General features: G+C 36.8%; 1 protein-coding gene and 1 non-coding gene across 2 annotated transcripts; one reads left to right on the top strand and one right to left on the bottom strand.

Annotated features, from left to right (window-relative positions):
* The first annotated feature begins 801 nt into the window (after positions 1 to 801).
* LOC145077523 (small nucleolar RNA R71) lies at positions 802 to 907 on the top strand. The gene has a single exon (XR_013693265.1). It is a non-coding gene; the product is annotated as a small nucleolar RNA R71 (small nucleolar RNA).
* An 8,742-nt stretch (positions 908 to 9,649) lies between these two features.
* LOC145072614 (laccase-4-like) lies at positions 9,650 to 12,299 on the bottom strand. Its single transcript, XM_079019069.1, has 6 exons — positions 12,149 to 12,299; positions 11,912 to 12,063; positions 11,389 to 11,633; positions 11,174 to 11,302; positions 10,143 to 11,063; positions 9,650 to 10,054 (listed from the first exon to the last, which is right to left on the bottom strand). Exons 1-6 carry the CDS (start codon positions 12,248 to 12,250, stop codon positions 9,924 to 9,926), a joined length of 1,680 nt encoding a protein of 559 aa, XP_078875195.1. The 5' UTR covers positions 12,251 to 12,299; the 3' UTR covers positions 9,650 to 9,923.
* Positions 12,300 to 19,384: the final 7,085 nt, after the last annotated feature.

Raw genomic sequence — 19,384 nt, 5'->3', positions numbered from 1 at the left:
CTTAAAGGAATGAAAATTCGGGGTTAGGAGTATAAGGCTTTGGTCTACAGGTTTAGTTTTGGGATGAAAAGCATTTTGGGCTGAAAAGCGATTTGGGCTTAAGCTGTTTGGGCCTTTCTGGTTCTGACCAATCATGACACAAGTTTTGGACTGAAAAGCGATTTGTAGTTTGATGTTACATATCAAGGCTTGCTGATTTCTAAGGATGACATCAGTATCATCATGCCTCTTCTCAGATATAGCTGTAATTCGAGCAAGCATTGCTTCAAAGTAGTTATTTTTTTCGGGATCCGGTTGCTCCTTTTCATAAAACTTGCACCCTTGTTGCCTAAATTTTTCTCTTTTACCTTTTTATATTCATCCTATGTCAATCACTCCTTCTTTGGTTTCTTCCAATCCTTATTGTACCTATCCCCACTCAAATAGCAAGCTTGAACCTTTCGATTTCCATTCTCGTCGAGGTCACATTCCTTGGTTAAGTGTGGTCCACCACAATTGTCACACCTAACTTGAATTACGTGAATGGACCAAAGACCAATCCATATTTGTCATTGTTCGGTCCATGGACTCTAGCTTTTCCATTACCGCTGCCAAATCTTTAGAAGCTGCATTGCCACTTTTGTATCCTCTTGTCGTGTCTTCGCAAGGGTGTGATACTCCCTTGAGTGCTTGGAAAATTCTTCAATTAGCTCTTTAATTGTTGTCAGATCCTTCTTCGTTAGTGGTTCCTGAGAGTCAAGGAGTTGTTGAGTGGTCACGTTAACCCTGTCATAAAAGATTGAGACCTATTGTTGCACATTAAGGTCGTGTTGTGGGCAGTTTGTAAGCAATCCCTTGTACCTTCCCATGCTTCATACAAAGATTCTTCAACTTTTTGTTTGAAGTTAGCAATGTTTTTCTTTAATTTTGCAACCTTTGATGGTGGGCTGAATTGTTGGATGAACTCTTCATGAAGTCTTGCCCATGTGTTAATAGCTCTGGGTGGAAGTGCTTTGAGCCAATCTTTCATCGCTCCTCTAAAAGTCACTGGAAGCATTTGTAACAACACTGTTTCACAATGTACCTGAACGGAAATAGCAGCTAAATTACCTACTAAAGTTATCTAAGTGACTTAAGCAAATAAAATGGGGTTTTTCTAGTTTTTCAAGTCTAGAAACTTAAAATCAATTAATAAAGAAATACTTTAAACTAAAGAAGAGAGAATAAAACAGTGTTTAAATCAATATATTAAAGAGACTTTTGTTAGATTCGATTCACTTACTCATATGGTTGGTTTTGTGGAAAGTGCAATGGATTATAGTTTTTTTGTTTACCGATTCCTAGATTGATTAGAATTATGATCAAAAGACTAATCCTTTAGCTAAACTAATTCAATCATTCAGTGATCAAGTAGAAAAATAAACAAGCAAGCTAGTGTGAAGTTCGAATTAAGGAAGACTCGTAATTTTGATTGATATAAATGGTTTTAAATATCAATTAAATACATGATTGTTTCTCATATATTATCTCTCATATCAATTTCCAAACTTTTCTATTTAACCCTAGGTTTTTGGTTAAAACACTATTCATATAACATTGTTACTCACAAAATCATAAGATTCAAGCCAACTAATAAAGATAGATCATCAAATCTCAGTTAAACTCAACAATAAACATAAAAGAAGTTGTCATTAACATAAAAGGTTCTTTTAACAAGAAACCATAATAAATAAACACTTAGCACTAATCCAAATCCACTCAATAAACACATAATATGCAAGATCATCTAGTCTAAACAAAAGTTAGGGGTTTAGCCCATAACTACTGGAAACAAACACGTAAAAACGAAAATCACTTTGATAGACATTATCAAAACAAAGCAATAGAGTAATTAGAAGTAAAGTTGCCTTTAGGTCTCTTCAAAATCAAGCTCTCAAATGATTATGCACTCCAAAGCCTCCAAGGGATGTCTATGGTCTTCAAAATTAGTCAATAGCTTTCAGAATAAGTTAGGGTTGAGAGCCAAAATGATTAATATATAGTTGCCAAAAATCACCTCCAGCGTTGTGGCAAATAGTCCCCATAGTGTGGCGACCACTTAAAAAGCGTATTCTCCAAGGCACATATCAGATCGCGAAAAACCAACTCACCACAGCATGGCTAGGGATCTTCTACAAAAAACTTGAGAGACCGCTCAAAAACCCACAACTTCCAACAAACAACCCAATAACTTGAAAATGCTTAACCACAACAATTTTTTCGCTAACTCTATGACCCAATTTCCAGAGAAAACCACACAAATCGGGAACTCTCATAACTACAACCACAAACCAACTTCGTTACTATATTCCCTGAAACCGAGAACTCATTAGTTTATACTTCAAAAACCTTACCCTAAGACTAATGATCGTCTATTCATCAAACCTACCCCTAGTCATTGAATAGGAACACCACCAAAATATGATGAAAGAATACCTAAAACATACCGATCGCGAATTCTGCTCAATCCCAAATCCGTAAATTGTTCCAAAAAACCTTACAAACTTGTCTTCCTAACAAGTCATCACCAACATACTGCTCTCTCGAGCATAGTGATGGTCCATCCAAGAATTTCAACTTGCATCCAAATCCCTTATCTACTCAGGTGTACATCCACCTGATAAATCACTCGATACATTTACACCGAACTTCATGACTCGAGTCTCCATAACCAATACCTAACATTGGTAACCAAACTTAAAATAATAGACTGCAATCAAACGATGTTCTTATTGCCACAACCCCACAAGATACTACAGATGCACAATTATTACTCCTAATAACCTTTAACTGCCAACAAGATCCAAACTAGCTAGTCACTAAGCCTCCCGACTCCCACAATGTGCTAACACCCAAGAATGCCAAGAAAACTAACGATCTGAGACCTAAGAGTCTCAATCAAAAGACTATCTAGTCCCACCCATATGAATCATACAACCACTAGTTCACAATACATTGTGACTCCTATTACCCATTAAACGATAAACTCATGGTACTAATTTGATCATGCGGTCATCCCAACAATGGCCTGAAGACTCACGACCAGCACTATAAGGGCCTAAAGATATCTAGCCATCAATCCAACGACTTGTAGGAACCCAATCAACATCCATCTCAATGTTAACCAAAAACAAATACAGGTCATACCCTTTTATCACGCACAATTCCTTTCATAGTACAGGCTGCTACCAATGCAAAATCAGACGAAAACATGGTCACACACAATCAGAGAAAAAGATAGCATGTTGCACTATTGTTCCATTTCAAGGGCTACAACCAACTAAGATCTACCATGCCAATAACTCGAGCCTAATTTTTTATGCTATCTTACTCAGCCTACATATATCCCCAAGGAAACACATAACCAACCCTAGATTTACTACACTCCACCTTCCTCAAAACTTTTCCCATATGTGTGGTACCATAAGATCTAACTGGAATGATGAACCTCAACTGCTAATAGAAATTTCCTCATGAATGGCCGAAACTAAGATCCCACGCCTTGATTGAAACTGAACAGATCATACCAATATGCAACTAGCTTGATAAATCTTCCAATGTTATCAGATATGTTGCAAAAACCCTAGTCGGGTCAATCTGGATGCCAACCCCGCCAACGCGATATGCCAAAATTGGATTTTGCACAGATCTAAAGCTACACTTGAAAACTAATCAACGCTGCCCCAACATCCGATCTTCCAATAACCAAGGAAATCTACCAAACTCGGCCCTGCTATGAACAATAATTCCACAACCAACCATTGAGGGTACCGATACCCAGAAACCAAAATGTACAATGTACTGATTTTGACAATAGGTCGATGCATCCGTTGAACCCCACTGATACAACTCGAAACTTCCGAAGATCCTCTACTATTGACAATGAATGAAAAGACCAATGATCGAGAGTGCATTGAAAACTAATCCACTAATCTAATACACTACTGGACAAAGCCCAAGAGGAACTAAACATACCAAACTCCGAAAGGTGATTGACGATCAACAACTGTCCATCATAGAATATAGTTATCCATCTATACAACAAGTTGACAAATTCTTCAACAATCGATACTCAACCTGAGTGACCCAAATGCCTCTTGACCTATTCCTCGACATTCCCAAAAGGAACCCCTGGCTGCAACGAGCTCCTTGTCCAACAACTTCTTGTCACTAAGACGACTCTTGCATTCCTGAACACATACATCTGATGGCAACCTGCTCTGCGCCCCCGTCTTGACCAAATAATGAACAAAAGTTTTGCATACCCAAACCACAAATCCTTATGACACATGCTGCTAAAACCATAACTTGAACAGATCGCTGATTCTCTAAGCAAAATATCCAACTTTCCCCCATTTAGGGTTCTAACCACCACCATCTGACGTTGCAAACAGACCAAAACTCAAAGCAGAAATAAGCCCATAAATGATTTCAAGGCTCAAAATAAGTGAGAGGAGGCTAGGGTTTCGAGTTAGAGGCTCAAGACGGTGGAGGCTGAAGTTAGGAAGGACCCCCAAGGGGTTAGAGACCTTAAATATGGCTCAAAACCATGAAAATAGGGTTTTTACTCTACGGTGGTATGCCCAACGTACCTAAATTTACACCCAGTGTAATGCCTTAAAAATGTGTTTCTTCAACCTAGTGCGCCCAACGTACTAGCTAGTGTACGCCCAACGTACTGTCAGACTCCCTATTTCTAGCTTAACTTCAAACAACCATAACTTCTTCGTTTTAACTCCGTTTCCGATGATCTTTATATGTAGTGAAAGTTATTGAAGAGCCCCACAATCCTATCTAATTACGTTTACCTTAAAACATACCAAACTAAAATCCTTATTCCTAGAAAGAAGTTTGAAACATCACTTTTCTCGTTTTAACCTTTGACTCCAAAACACAAACCAAGGGATTGGATTGCATAACCACTATTATCAACATCCAACAGGGAATAAAACCTATTCACTTGAAGCCCAAGGCCTTTACATGATTCATTTATTGTCTAAAATCCCGATATAAGAAACTTCTCGAACAGGATGTTATGGAAATATAGGGATGTGATACTTCCCAATTTGAAAGATAAGTATGCTTTGTAAGATATATCTTTGGTGTATCAAGTATAGATTTTGGTAAGTAATAAGAAATGAGACAGTCATAGTAGTTGGCTAGCGAGCAATTGAGGACTAGAAAAGATAAACACCCAAGATTTTTCATGATTGAAAATGGGTTATGAGAAAATAGAAAGAGAAGTTATGAATCACGTGATGAGATGGTAATATTGAAACATGGTAAGTATGATGTCCATGTAGTATGTCAGCGCTACAGGTGCATATATGGTAATGAATTAGGTATAATAGGATGTTTAATTTATAAGTGGTTAGTCATCCTATGAATAGGCCTAAGAGCAAGAAAGATGGATCAAGATACATCAATGATAGATTAGAGGAAAGATGGGACAGTTAGTTATCACCAACTGATAGGGTTAGTTATATATCTCACTCTCTCTACTTAAGTTAATTATATATATATATATATATATATATATATATGTGTGTGTGTGTGTGTGTATGTGTGTGTGGTAACATGTTGTCGCACGCGTATTAAGCAAATATATTTATCACTGTTGGTTGCACTAAAAATATAGTACAGGAAAGCAGGGTCGAATCCTCAGGAACACAGCCTAAAAGTCAATATCTTTTTTCATCATGCACAATCTAGTTAAGAAACAGAAATATAAAAAGAGGGTTTTGATTAAAACTAAAAAATTAAAATTTCCAATGATATTAAATTTAAACGAAAATCAATATTAAAAATGATTTCAGTTATGTTGTGGATTTCCTAATCATGCAACTAACTCTGATTTGATTATTTGAGATGCGTTTTATCTAAGCTGGTATTGTGAAAAACTAACAAGCTCTAGTATAATCTCTTTTACCTAAACTAGTTAATCAAAACAAGCACTTTGAATTAACCCTAACTTTTTACTGTTCAATTCAACAAGCTCTTAATTAAATCAAAAAAATTGCATTAAGTTCTTTGTAAAATTCCTAGCAATACCCAATACTTCTCATAAGCTCGGAAGCATAAATGTATGATTTTTACAGTTTATACCAGAGTTAAATCCCAAAACGGAACCAATCTGATACTTGTTACTTTTTACTAGTTAATTATAATAATTACAGATTCTATTAACTGACTAACTTGAATGATTAAAACCCTAGCTAGGTGATCAGACTAACAAGAATTTAAAACCAAACATTCATTAAGCTCAAAACTGAAAAATCTAGATAGAAACAAAAAATGAAAATTAGATCTGAAAGCTAATCATATGAAAAGTACTAGTTTATTTAGAATTGAAAACTAACGTTTAGCCAGACATGGCCAAAAATGAAAGCAAACTAGATAAAAGAAACATTTATTGATCAATCTAGATAAACTAAATGTGTGAGATGATTCGCAGTCTTCAGATCTCCAAAAGTCGATGAAAGAATTCAAAAATCGCCTTCTAGAGTGGTTTTCTTCATTTGGAATCGTCCAACACTTACAACTGATTATGATGGTTGTACTTATACTCAAGGTGGAAGCTTCTGGAACAAGAAACTAATAACGTGCGATCACAGGTTTTGAAGAAAACGCATCACGAACCTTTTTAATGAAGTACGATGTTTTTCTGGGCTTTTTTGGAAAAGTTACGATCACATAGAGGGAAGTTACAATCTCATGTACATAGGTTGCGGTCACATGTATTGATTTATACTTCAGATGACTTCCAGACGACTTATTTTAACCCTGGGAAGCTTCGTGGCAAACATGCGATCGTAGGAAAAACATGCGATCACATTTTAGGCTATTTAATCGCATATTTGTCTTTCTCATAAACACGAAATTTTTTGGAAATTGTGTCTAGTTTTCAGAACATTTTGAATCTCGTCAATCGGAGTTACAGTTCATGAGATATGGTCAAAATACCGACAGGGGGCCAAAGCTGTCAGCAACATCCTTTAGCTTCAGATTGTAGATTCTATCTTCATGTGATCAATTCGATCGAATGTTTCTTAACCGAATAATCTTTCAAGCATTTCTTAACATATCCCTTCAGTTTCTAACTCCATTTAGGCTCCAAATATGCATCCAACTGCTCCCAAAGCACTGTTCACTCGGACTATCTAAAATTAACATAAAAAATATGAGCAGTATGAGAATTCTAATGAAAAACATGAGTTGAACATTATTTAATTAAATGACATGAAAATGTACAAAATATGATGCTAAATGATAATGAAAACTACCCTAAAAGATGCATAAAATGGCATCTAACAATATGTGTGTGTGTAAAGAGTCATGTATCTGAGCATGACACAGAGGAAGGAAATATAAGGTTATATACATTATATCCCTATGTAAGATTAAGATAATGTGGGTATACATGTAACACATGTATATGAGCATTTATGTATAACCAAAGTATGTGCAAGTGGGTAAAGAAGAATGTGGGTATCATCACGAGGTATACCCATAAGAGTAGATAAAGAAAGAATATGATTGTATGTAATATAATCCCATGTATAAATAGATGATAAGAAAGGTGTATGTGTATACCTAAGAGATAGAAGATTATTATATATAATATAATCATAAGAGTATGTAAGTATGTCTAGCTACCATTAGTATTGTAGAATGCTACATAGATAAAGCTTAAGTACTTAATGATTTAAGTACTAGAAGAGAAAGATTAGAAGGTTTCTTGATGAGACATCGATATAGATGTTCCTTCGTAGACAAAAGATAGATTGTTCTTATGGGAACATAAGTATGGTTACTTTAGGGATAAACGATAGAAAATTCATGTGGGAATAAGAGTAAGGCTCCTATGGGGACAAAAGATAGAAGATTCATTCAGGGATAAGAGTAGAGATTCACACAGGGACAAAGAGTATGATTCATGTGGGAATGAGATTATTTCACTATGGGGAAAGAGATAGATGATTCCCTATGGGAATATAAATAGATGATTCTTGCAAGAATCTAGATTGACTATGATTGGAAGAGATAGAGAAAGGTTCATTGGGAGGGACAAGATTAGAGAGTTCTTTTTAAGAACTTAAATGTAACCCATAAGAGGTTAAGAGTAAGGAATCCATGAGGGAATCAATAGTAAGAAGGAAGATGAATGGTCCATGAGGGGTCATAAGAGAGAGAGAGAGAGAGAGGAGAGGGTAAGACTAAGTTAGCGGGCCTAGTAATGAAAGTGGTATGTTATTCCCTTAGAGTATGAAATGAGACCTTTGGTCTATAGATGTGTATAGAGTGATGAGGCACTAGAGATGAGAATAGAGAAGAGAAAGGGTTAGAGTATGTATATAGCATGAGAAGAGCCTGTTAAGAGGCTAAGAGCAGAGTAAGATACATAGTTAGAGACATAGATAAAGTGAAAGAGGAATTCGTTAAAAGGCTAAGCGATAGAGTATGAGAAGGGCGTGTCAAGAGGCTAAGAAAATAATATGAGAAGAACATGTTAAGAGGCTTAAGAGAAAGAATATAGGAGAGAAAGGGATAGAGGTAAGAAAGAAAAGATAGCAGTGTATACTATAAAAGAAAAAGAGAACGATTAGATAAAAATAAAAGAGAAGAGTCGCAATGTATGCTATTAGAGAATGAGTTAGAAGATAAAGTATGAGAAAGAGAAGAAAAGAAAGAACAATAACTCACTAGACACATAGTATCTGATACTGCATAGTTTTATGTTTTTCAGGTTCAGGTTGTAGCAACCGTTGTACCAGAAGAGAAGACATGAGCACAAGGAAGATTTAGATAGTAGGATGCCATTCTTTGTTGTTCTTGTAATAGATAGATTTTTATTGTAAACCCGTGATTATTTCCTGGGAAGTAAAAACTTTTTTTTTTTTTTTTAGAATTTCACGCTTGTAAGAAAACTCTGTTATTTCACATAGAATAGATGTATTGAAGATCTGGGTCGTTACAATATGTATATGTGATAACTTTATAAAATAATGGTGTTTAATATAGATTATTAAGTTCCAGTAAGTAAAAGGAACATTTGATACTTACTCTGAAAAGATATCTATTACAATATGTTTTTTTAGCGTTTTGTTTCAAACACAAAGAAAAAAATTTCATACTAAAGGAATCCAAGCTTTTTGGTGCTATTCTTCTTTGATGGACTTTTGGTATTTATGGAGATCAAGAAACGAAGTAAATATTTCAAAGTAGGCTTAAACGGGTACCAAAAATACTCAATGACATTCAATCATTGTCGTACTCATGGATTAACGATGAGTGTTGCTAATAAGACACCCCTTAGACACCCTATTATCATTTTTATAAAAATTCAACCTATAATCAACTACTTGTAATCAACATTTTCGAAAAACAATGCAATTCCAATTAATAAAAATATTTTAAAAATTAATTAGGGTGTCCATATGGTAAAATGGGGTGTCTTTTTAGCCAACCCCTTACGATTTATGCAATGTGCCTTGTTTTACTTGGGTTATTTAGGGTTGTAATCATTTGAAGGATTTGCCCTCGGTATGGTAATTTGTAATGGTCCTGACATTTTGTTAGTTCTAATATAATCGACTTTCAAAGAAACATTACATTTATTTAACTATATCACTAATGAAACTTTGTATTTATTTCCAGACCGACAAATACCATTTTTAACTAAACATTAGAATTTAGTAGTGAGAAATGTATTTATAAATAATTACAACCACTCAACTTTAAAAAAAGAAAAATAGATCGAGAAAAGAAGAAGAAAAAAAAAAGTTTTAAAAGGCTTGGCACGTTGCACTAGGCCCAATAATATTTGGGTTTTGTGTATTAAACCCCGAGCAACTTAAAATGGGCTGCTGAACTCATTGATTTCGTGAAAACTTCCATAAAATGTTCTAACACTTTGGGAGATCAGTGGGAGGTGGGCGAATCGACTCCTTTGGGCCTTTACCATTGTCCACAACAAATGCCATCTTCAGTCCCCATGTCGTGTGCACTTCCAGATGACAATGCATGAACCAAACTCCTGAACAATATATCGATTGAAAATGGTTTTAAAACGATGATCAAGTAGTTCAAAAATACGTAAACTTAAAGCAAGATTGATAATGTACCAGGATTGTCGGCTCGGAATCTGATAGCAGTCCATCCTCCCGCCGGGACTCCAACGGTGTTCCTCTCAACAGGGTCGACAAGATTAAACTTCTTAGGATCAGTAATGGGGTTGTAATTACCGATTCCCCTTCCTACCACGAAAAAGTTGAATCCATGCAAATGAAGCGGATGGCTTTCCGGCGTGAGCATTCCGGTGTCTTGCAAGACGAGTTGCACGGTGACGTTATAAGCAAGTCTGTATAGTCTTGTACCGTTTGTCGTTGCAAAGTTCGTCGGCTGGGTGCCGGTGTAATTGTATGGCGTTAATGGCTTGCTAGGGAAGTCGTCGGTGAACACTCCGCTTATATTAAAATAATGTGCTTGCAGAAGTGCGGTTGTCGGCATGATAAATGTGATATTATTAATACTGGCAGCCACCCTGCTACCATTAACACAAGTCGAACAAGGGTTGATTCCAAGGCCGATGGTGAAAAACAAGTCATGATCGATAGTCAACGGGAAGTTCGCGGGGTACTTCACGGAATTCAAGCTTTTCAAAGAGTTTATGAAGTTGTTAGCGACCGGAGTTGCGTTTTGAGGTGGAGGAGCAACCAGTTTAGTGGCGGCGGATGAGACAGTGCCGGAGTAATGTAGGGCGGCGGTTGCAGTCACGTTATCAACTGCAATGGGTGCATCCATGAATGGAGAAGCTGCGACTAGGTATTTTCCGGCAGTTTGGGTGGCTGTGACAAGTGCGTTTGTGGTTTGTCCTGGTGCTATTAGAACCGTGTCTGTCGTAAAGGGTTTGACATAAGTTGCATCCACTTCCACCACTGTGAACTTATGTCCGGCGATTCTAAAAAACAACTCTTCATTCAGTGCAGCGTTGACAATTCTTAGCATGTATGTCTTTCCTTGATCCACAGGTAGTTTGAACCCACCTTATACATTATATACACAACAAAATTGATTGAAATTTTTAAATATTTAATTATACTCGCTACTAGAAATCTTTATATAATAGTTTTAATTTGTACATAAGAAAAGCTACCATTCTCTACACAGTTCGAAATAGGCCCCGGATGTCCATTGATGGTATGAGCATCTGACACATTTGGGGCTTGTCCTAGCTTTTGCGCCTGGTTGATCACAGCTTCGGTATCTGCTTTCCACCATTCTCCTGAAAATCACAAGCTTAAGTAAGTTAGTTTCATGATGACTCTTAATCCTTAATTTGAAAATAATTAATTAATTAAGAGACTTTACCCAATACAACAACAACTTCCTTATGAGGCTTCGGGTAGGGGTAAGGGACCCCACGCTTTGGCAAGATGACAATGGCACCATGGACTGTGGCCCTGAGCCATAAAATATGTGCATGCCACCAAAGGGTTCCTCTTTGACCTGTTAGGGTGAACTTATAAACATAGGTCTGCTCCGGCTGAATCGGGCACTGTGTTATGTAGGCCGGGCCATCAGCCCAACCTGTCCTTAGTTGTCGCACACCGTGCCTAGGTTTGTCACAATAGACATCACTAATTGTGTTAGACATGTCGAGTTTTAGATTATTAATTTTTCAAAAATTTCATCTAAGTAGAAATTAAGTGTGGATTCCAACATATATACAAACAAACAGAAAGAAAGTTGACGCTAATGTTGGATGCGCTAGATATGTAAAGTTGGACTAGATGTGTTTAATCTTTAATTAAGGTGGTGCTTTGATACCATGTTTAGTTAGACTACTAGATTTATATCAAAGAGCATTAGAGAAATTAATAAAGCTACTAACCAGTGGACACTAAGATTATATTTGACATGGTTGACCACCTTGACCATTACCGTGTCGTCCTCCCTAGCGACTATAGTCGGACCTGGGAAACGACCATTAACTGTCACAATAGGCTTACTTTCGCACAATTTTGTTGTGTTCTTCATCACCACCTGCATATATTATCAAAACACATAGTTTCAGAAAATTAATCATACAATGTGCTTTGTACATTTAAATTTTGCATGAAGTATGTACATTGAATTTGTAATGACGGATCCGGCACTCGACTAATGGGGGAAAAGTGAAAGCCGCCATCATCGCCGCTACCACCACTAATCGCAACCATGTCATCACCATGTCTCTTCCCTCCTAATATATTCTGTTTGAAGTTCTAGTAGTTTGTGGTGGTAGCAGATAGAACAGAAAGCATATAAAGGGGAAGTATATAGTGGCTTTGCTGAAATGTCCCTTTTACCCCGTTAGGTGGATTGGGTAGGTTTATATCGCATACGTTTCTTGCTTAGTTCACTTTTAGGAATAATTTCACAAAAAATATTTAATCAAAATGAAAAAAGGATTTGGTACAATATCTACTACATTTTACTTGGCAGCTACACAAAGTTGTTATGCGACAACTAACTTTTTATACTCTTAAGTTACGTATTGCCTTGTTTTTCTATATACAAATAAATAAATATACATATACATACATACATACATACGCGCGTGTGTATATATATATATACACACACACACGGTTCCATTGAGATTCTAAATAAAAAACCAGAGATATTGAGATTCAACCTGACCAGCCACATATTTTTTATTTGCTGCTCTAACGCTTCAGTAAACCGATACAGTGGAATATGTCTGATCATAAATGATTATATGGCGGAGAGTTATAATCATTTATGATTAGACATATATGTACAAACATGTATAATCATATATGATTATACCTCTCCGCCATATAATCATTTATGATCAGACATATTCCACTGCATCGGTTTACTGAAGCGTTAGAGCAGCAAATAAAAAATATGTGGCTGATCAGGTTGAATCTCAACATCTCTGGTTTTTTATTTAGAATCTCAATGGAACCGTGTGTGTGTGTGTGTCTCTCTCTTATATATATATATATATATATATATATATATATATATGTTTGTACATATATGTCTATATATTAATCATATATGATTATGGTGGTCGGTGGCGGAGAAGGTAGTGGTGGCAGAGGCGGCGATGGTAGATGTGACGTCGGAGGTCGTAGTGCGACAGTTGGTGGTGATGGTGGCAGAGGCGGGATGGTAGATATGATGGGGTCGCAGTGGTGGGGTCAGTTGGTGGTGGTGGTGATGGTGACAATTATGGTGGTAAGGAAGGTGTTAGGTCGTGGCGCACCCAAAGGAAACCCTTCCGGCCTATGCAAATGACACGTGTCACCAAAGGATTTGATCGCGTAGGGCACGTTGCACCTCCCTAAACTCTCTCTCTCTCTCTCTCTATTTCTCTCTCTCTCTCTCTCTATATATATATATATATATATATATATATATACACACACACACACACATGGGACGAATTTTCTTCTTTAGGTGCTCATTTCCTCTCCAAACTCTCTCGATATTTCTGTGACCCCGACCCCTGACCTTTTTGAGTTTTCGACCGCTTTAGCGAAGCGTTGCGGCATCAGAGAGCCGAATAAAAAGAAATATTCGGAGTCGAAGTATTGCCCGCGACTTCCCGAACTTTCGCTGAAAAAACATGTATGTTAAGTTATACTTGTTATGCTTTAAGTGTAACTTACATTTATGTTTATGGTCCTTATTATGAACGTATAAGTAAAATTTATTAGTAATTCTAGTCAAAATACCGATCAATCAACTTATGGGAGTAATGTCTAGGTTAGATTAATAAGGTGTTTAAAGTGGGCTTTCTAAACGGTACATCTTTATACCAAATGGATCATATCGTCAATATGATTTTACTTAGTCGTTCCTTATTTGATAGAACTTAGTATTCTTTGGGATTAGTGAAGGATCTAAATATTTGTCATTATACTCAAATACTTAATAACCTGTAAAATATATTATAGGTTGATACGTGTTGGTCAAGTAGTCTGCAAAGCTATCTACTTAGCTGTTTCGAGACTATTCAAGCGAGTTATCTCAATGTAGTATGTGTTGTAATATATATCCATGTATGTTAGGATATAAGAGTTAGTAGAGTAGCATGTATGCATAGATTTGTAGAATCTCTTTAGGATTGAATGTTGTTTATATGATTAATTCATTATCTCTGTATAAGTAGTTGACGACAGAACAATGAAAGACCATGAGCTTATAGACTTATGTTGACGACGAAACGGTGTTAGACGATGAGTCCTGATACACACGTTATTAGTAGAACGGCAAAAGATCGTAACCATCGTAGAAAGGCTCCAATATGACTATATCCACATCAAAGAAATAAATATATTTTTATACTTCTACTAAGACTTTTTTTATATTAATAAATATACGAAGACCTTTTAATGAAAATGGGCATTTGGAGTATATTATGTGTGTTTTACAAATGAAAATTTTATGTTAAAATTTGAGACCTTACACATTGTGTATATGTATATGTACTTTTATGATAAATCTTACATAACATTTTGTTTTGTATAATCCAATATTTTTCTGTTTAGTCTCGTCCGTTTATATTTATTTTCTTTATTTTTTGGTACACATATCAAATGTTACCTTTAAAAATAAATACGTCTCCTTTGTTATATTTTTCTAAATATCCTTTTTACATAGCATGTGCCATAATTGAATTAGAATATATTCAAACTGTACGTTAAATGTGTTTAACTGATTTTTTTTAACCGGTCAAAGCTTATCTAGAGGATAATAGAGCTATGGAAGTACCAACGGGTAGATATGGCTTTCAGAATGATTGTGTTCCAGAAAAAAAATGGAACGCTTTATTCGTTGAGGGAAAAAAACATGATTTAACTTTTTTGGGTAGTCTAATAAAATATACTTTTCCAGTAAAGTTTTTAATCAAATTTCATTTATTTTTTTTAATTATGAGTGCCAGGGTTTATTTATTTATTTGAGGCATTCTATATTTTAACAAAAGTAAATTATCATAACTACTTATGTATAAAAGCAACTCTTTTATTGTTTTAAAACACACATAATTATTTTGTTTAATGGAATAGATAAAGCTTTTATCTTTGAAAAATGAATCCTGATTCTAAGAGTGGATTGATTAGAACAGAAGTCAAAATTACATCTGACCAACCAATGACCACAACTTTTGCACAAACACCACTTTTTCACTATAGTCAAAGAGATTACTTTGTGATTTTGGAAGTGAGACTCTTCACCTACTTGTTATTGCTATCATATATTATGATAAATAATTATTTTGTTTGAATACATATGAAGTTTGATTTGATTTTTTTGTACGGTGAATAAGTTTCATTAATCAAATTGGTTAGCAAGAAGCTAAATACAAAATGGACATTACATATATTAAAATTTACAATAGGAAAGAGGAGAAATACATCAATATTGCACCTCTTCCACCGACTTTAAAGGAACATGTATTAAATGGGCACAAATACAAAGCACGATATAGCATAAGGCGCTGATGAAAGTTGAGTAGCAATCTCCGGAGATTTGATCATGAGAAAGGGGATGATGGGATCAAATTATACCATGACATAAGCTTTGCCAAATGGTGCATTAAATTGGCACATAAAAACGTGTCACCAACCAACCCCTGCACAGATTCACAAAGTGGGGACAACAAGGATTGAACATTAAGACCTATAATTGTGAGGTTATGAGCTAACATAAGGATAATTTTCAGTTCGTGGAAAGCCTCGAGACAAAGCAATTGAACTTTAATTAAATCCCTTTCACTAACCTACATTTGTGGAATCCATTCCTTAAAGATCAAACATCAACAAACGCAAGGACCTAACGAAAAAAAACCCGCAACATCAGCTAGCCACCTCCTTCCATCTTTGTCCCTTGTTAGGTTTACTCCTCCTACAAACATATCAGGTTGTATGTTTTATGGATTATCTACCTCTTTAGAGATGCGTAGACCAGTTCCAATATGATTGCAAGTCCAAATATGTCTATGATTTCAAGCTATCAAAAATTATATAGGTTTTTTAGAGATCCAATGACATATAAGGCCAAATTACTAATCCACTTGTCTTTCTAGAAGTTGGTATTATAACCATTGCCAACAACCCTCCTTAAAATGGTACTCAAATATACACCTTACTCTTCAAAATCTTCACTAATACGTTATGACCCCCGAAATGGATTTTTTCTTAATTGGCTTATCATTAACAAAGGAAAGCCTGTGTTTGGCGTTGAGTACTTTTTAATATCCACCACCATTTTTCTAAAAGTGCACAATTCAAAGATTGAAGACAACCCACATCAAGCGTCCACCTTCTCTGGGGTGGTAATGGATTTCCACACCACCTAACATGCATTTTTCTTGTATTCACTGCTCACCCCCGAGAAATCTCATATGAATACTTTCAAGCAAATCAATTGGCTTCGTGGACGCTTTGAATATGGAAATGTAACATCCATAAAAATCAAGCCAATTTAAAACTTTTTAAATATCCGAAATATGATTAATTATTAGAAAGTGTTTTCAAAATAGTCTAAGCATCAGAGTTCCCAGAAATCATAATCATAAATCGAGCAAGTGTACGGTCACGCCTTCGCCTTCCCGCGATCATCCGTTGTACTTGAAACAATAATCGATAAACGTAAGCCCGAAGGCTTAGTGATTTACCCCCAAAATACTCATACACCCAACGATACACATACAATAACAAACAACATACTATGGGTCCAATCATCCATCGTGATGGGATACCCTAGGCCCTCAACCATTGGGTTGGAATGCCCACACACAACAATTATATAACAGATACTATGGGTCCAATCATCCATCAAGATGGAATACCCTAGGCCCTCAACCATCGGGCTGGAATGCCAACATATTATGGGTCCAATCAACCATCGGGTTGGAATACCCCAGGCCCTCAAACATCGAGTTGGAATGCCAACATACTATGGGTTCAATCAACCACCGGGTTAGAATAACCTAGGCCCTCAACCATCGGGTTGGAATGTCAACATATTATGAGTCCAATCATACTTGGGATGGAATACTCTCGGCCCACAACCATCAGGTTAGAATGCCCCCCCATAACCAATCAAACATGTGCACCTATATCAAATAATCATATAGTAATCTATAAAGACAACATACTAGGGTCCTATCATCCTCGGGATGGAATACCCTTAACTAACAATCAATCATGTGTACATATAACGGGTAATCTCCTACCAGCATACAGATAGTCAGACCAAACTATAGTTCACTAAGCATAACCACATTCGATCTAACAGATCATGGCAACATATAACATCTTATCTACCAGGATACTGATCTCACGGATCATAACAACATATACATCCTATCTACCAAGATATTGATTTAACGGATCATAACAGCATGTAACATCCTATCTACCAGGATACTGATTTAACGGATCATAACAACATATAACATCCTATCTACCAGGATACTGATCTAACGGATCATAACAATACTTGAGCATATAACATATCAGGATAGCAATCCAAAAGGGTCAGCCTTGGTGCATTAGACCCTTAAGTATAGTGAGGAAAACTCACCTCGCAAAGCCGATCCGAACTGAAGAATCGAACTCCCGAATCATTGCCTCACCAAAGATCCCAAACTATCCAAATAATAAATACCAAGTCATTACACAACATAACAATCTTGACTAAGGGGTCCACATAATCCATCATGTCCATTCTCTTTACTGGGCCAAGGCCCAATGCCAATTCCATAACCTTGAAAGTCCTTATGCCAAGCCCATTATTGGCCCAATTTACCAAATTGGGCCCAACTCCCTAATTGGTCCTAATTCCAAGATCCATTATCAAAACTTGGCCCAAAACATAATATTCATAAAGTTCAGCAAAGGCCCAAATCCAACTAGCCCATAAACAGCCCAAAACTCGAAGCCCATTGCCAAAGGCTCAACTGAGGACGTACGCGGAGCGTACTCGTCCAGATGTTGACTACCATCGGGGTGGTTGACCCAGTACGCTGGGCGTACTAGATTTACCTTGGGTGTATGCGGGGTTTCGCCAAAACCCTAATAAGTGCTTAATGGCTTAAGCACTTAAGCTCAACCTCAAGATCCATCGACCAAATGTGCCATAGGACTATAAAGTCTCGAACTTTATCAATCTGGACGTCTAGAAAGTTCTTAACACATGGTGTTAATCCATTAAGACCTTCCTACTTCATGCATGAGACAAATCTAGCTATTGGGACACCATTTTTATCACTTAGGACCTCTTCTAAGGTCTGAAAGGACAGATTATTTCGTCCAAAACATAACATGCACCATTTTGGGACTTTTGGGAGAAGAATGCTTCCATAAAGCTAAATTGACTAGATCTATCTCATACAAGTACAAAGTTCCAAGCTTTTTACCTTCTGGAGCTTCTAGGGCACAAACCAACTTCAGCTCTACAAGCTTGATCTTCTTCTCCAACTCCTTGATGTAATACCTTCTTCTTAAAATACTCAAGAAACACTCAAAAAGCTCAAACACTCAAGGAAATGGCTAGGGTTTGGGGAAAACGACTCTAAGCAGTGGAGGATGGGGTAAGGGAAGGGTTTGTGCTCATAATGTTGCTTATATAGTCCCCGAACCCTAAATATTAGGATTTCGTTCTGCCATGAGTACGCCTAGCGTACTAGGGCGCGCCTAGTACGCTCAACATACCCTTATGTAAGCATGTACTCATCCTAATCCAAAAATTGCAATTTAGCCCTTAGACTTTTCATGGCTTCACCCTTCCATCCCCAGGGACTATAAATGACAAATCTTAGGATGTTACAACTCTCCCCCACTTAAACTAGGCTTCATCCTCGAAGCTTGCTGCGGTGAACAATTCAGGATAATGCTCCTGCATCTTGGACTCGGGTTCCTAAGTCTACTTGAATCCTTTCCGATGCTGCCACTGGTCTCTCCACATAGTTCAAGTGCTCTCCGACCTGAACATCACCCAGCGATACAACCGCCTACTCATCCAATATGCGCCTTTTCAGCTGCCCGACGTGAAAAGCGATGTAAAACCAACCGAACCTTTTCAAAAGGTCTATCCTACATGCCACTTTGCTAACCTGACAAAATCCTGATGATCCGAAGTATCGGAAGCCCAACTTTCCCTCTTCCTAAAGTGAACCCTTTGTGCTGACAGGATAAAGCGTCCTTCAGCTCCCACAATATCATACATAATCAATCCACTAATAAACACGAACACTCATGCCTGGCCCAATCAGCCTCGAGCTAGAATACCAAGCATACCTACGATGGGTCCATTCATCCCTAGGATGGAATACCCTTGTATC

The sequence above is a fragment of the Lactuca serriola genome, chromosome 9 (assembly GCF_051521515.1).
Source record: "Lactuca serriola cultivar US96UC23 chromosome 9, Lser_US96UC23_V15, whole genome shotgun sequence".
NCBI classification, from domain to species: domain Eukaryota; kingdom Viridiplantae; phylum Streptophyta; class Magnoliopsida; order Asterales; family Asteraceae; genus Lactuca; species Lactuca serriola.
This window is presented reverse-complemented; position numbering and strand designations above follow the sequence as displayed.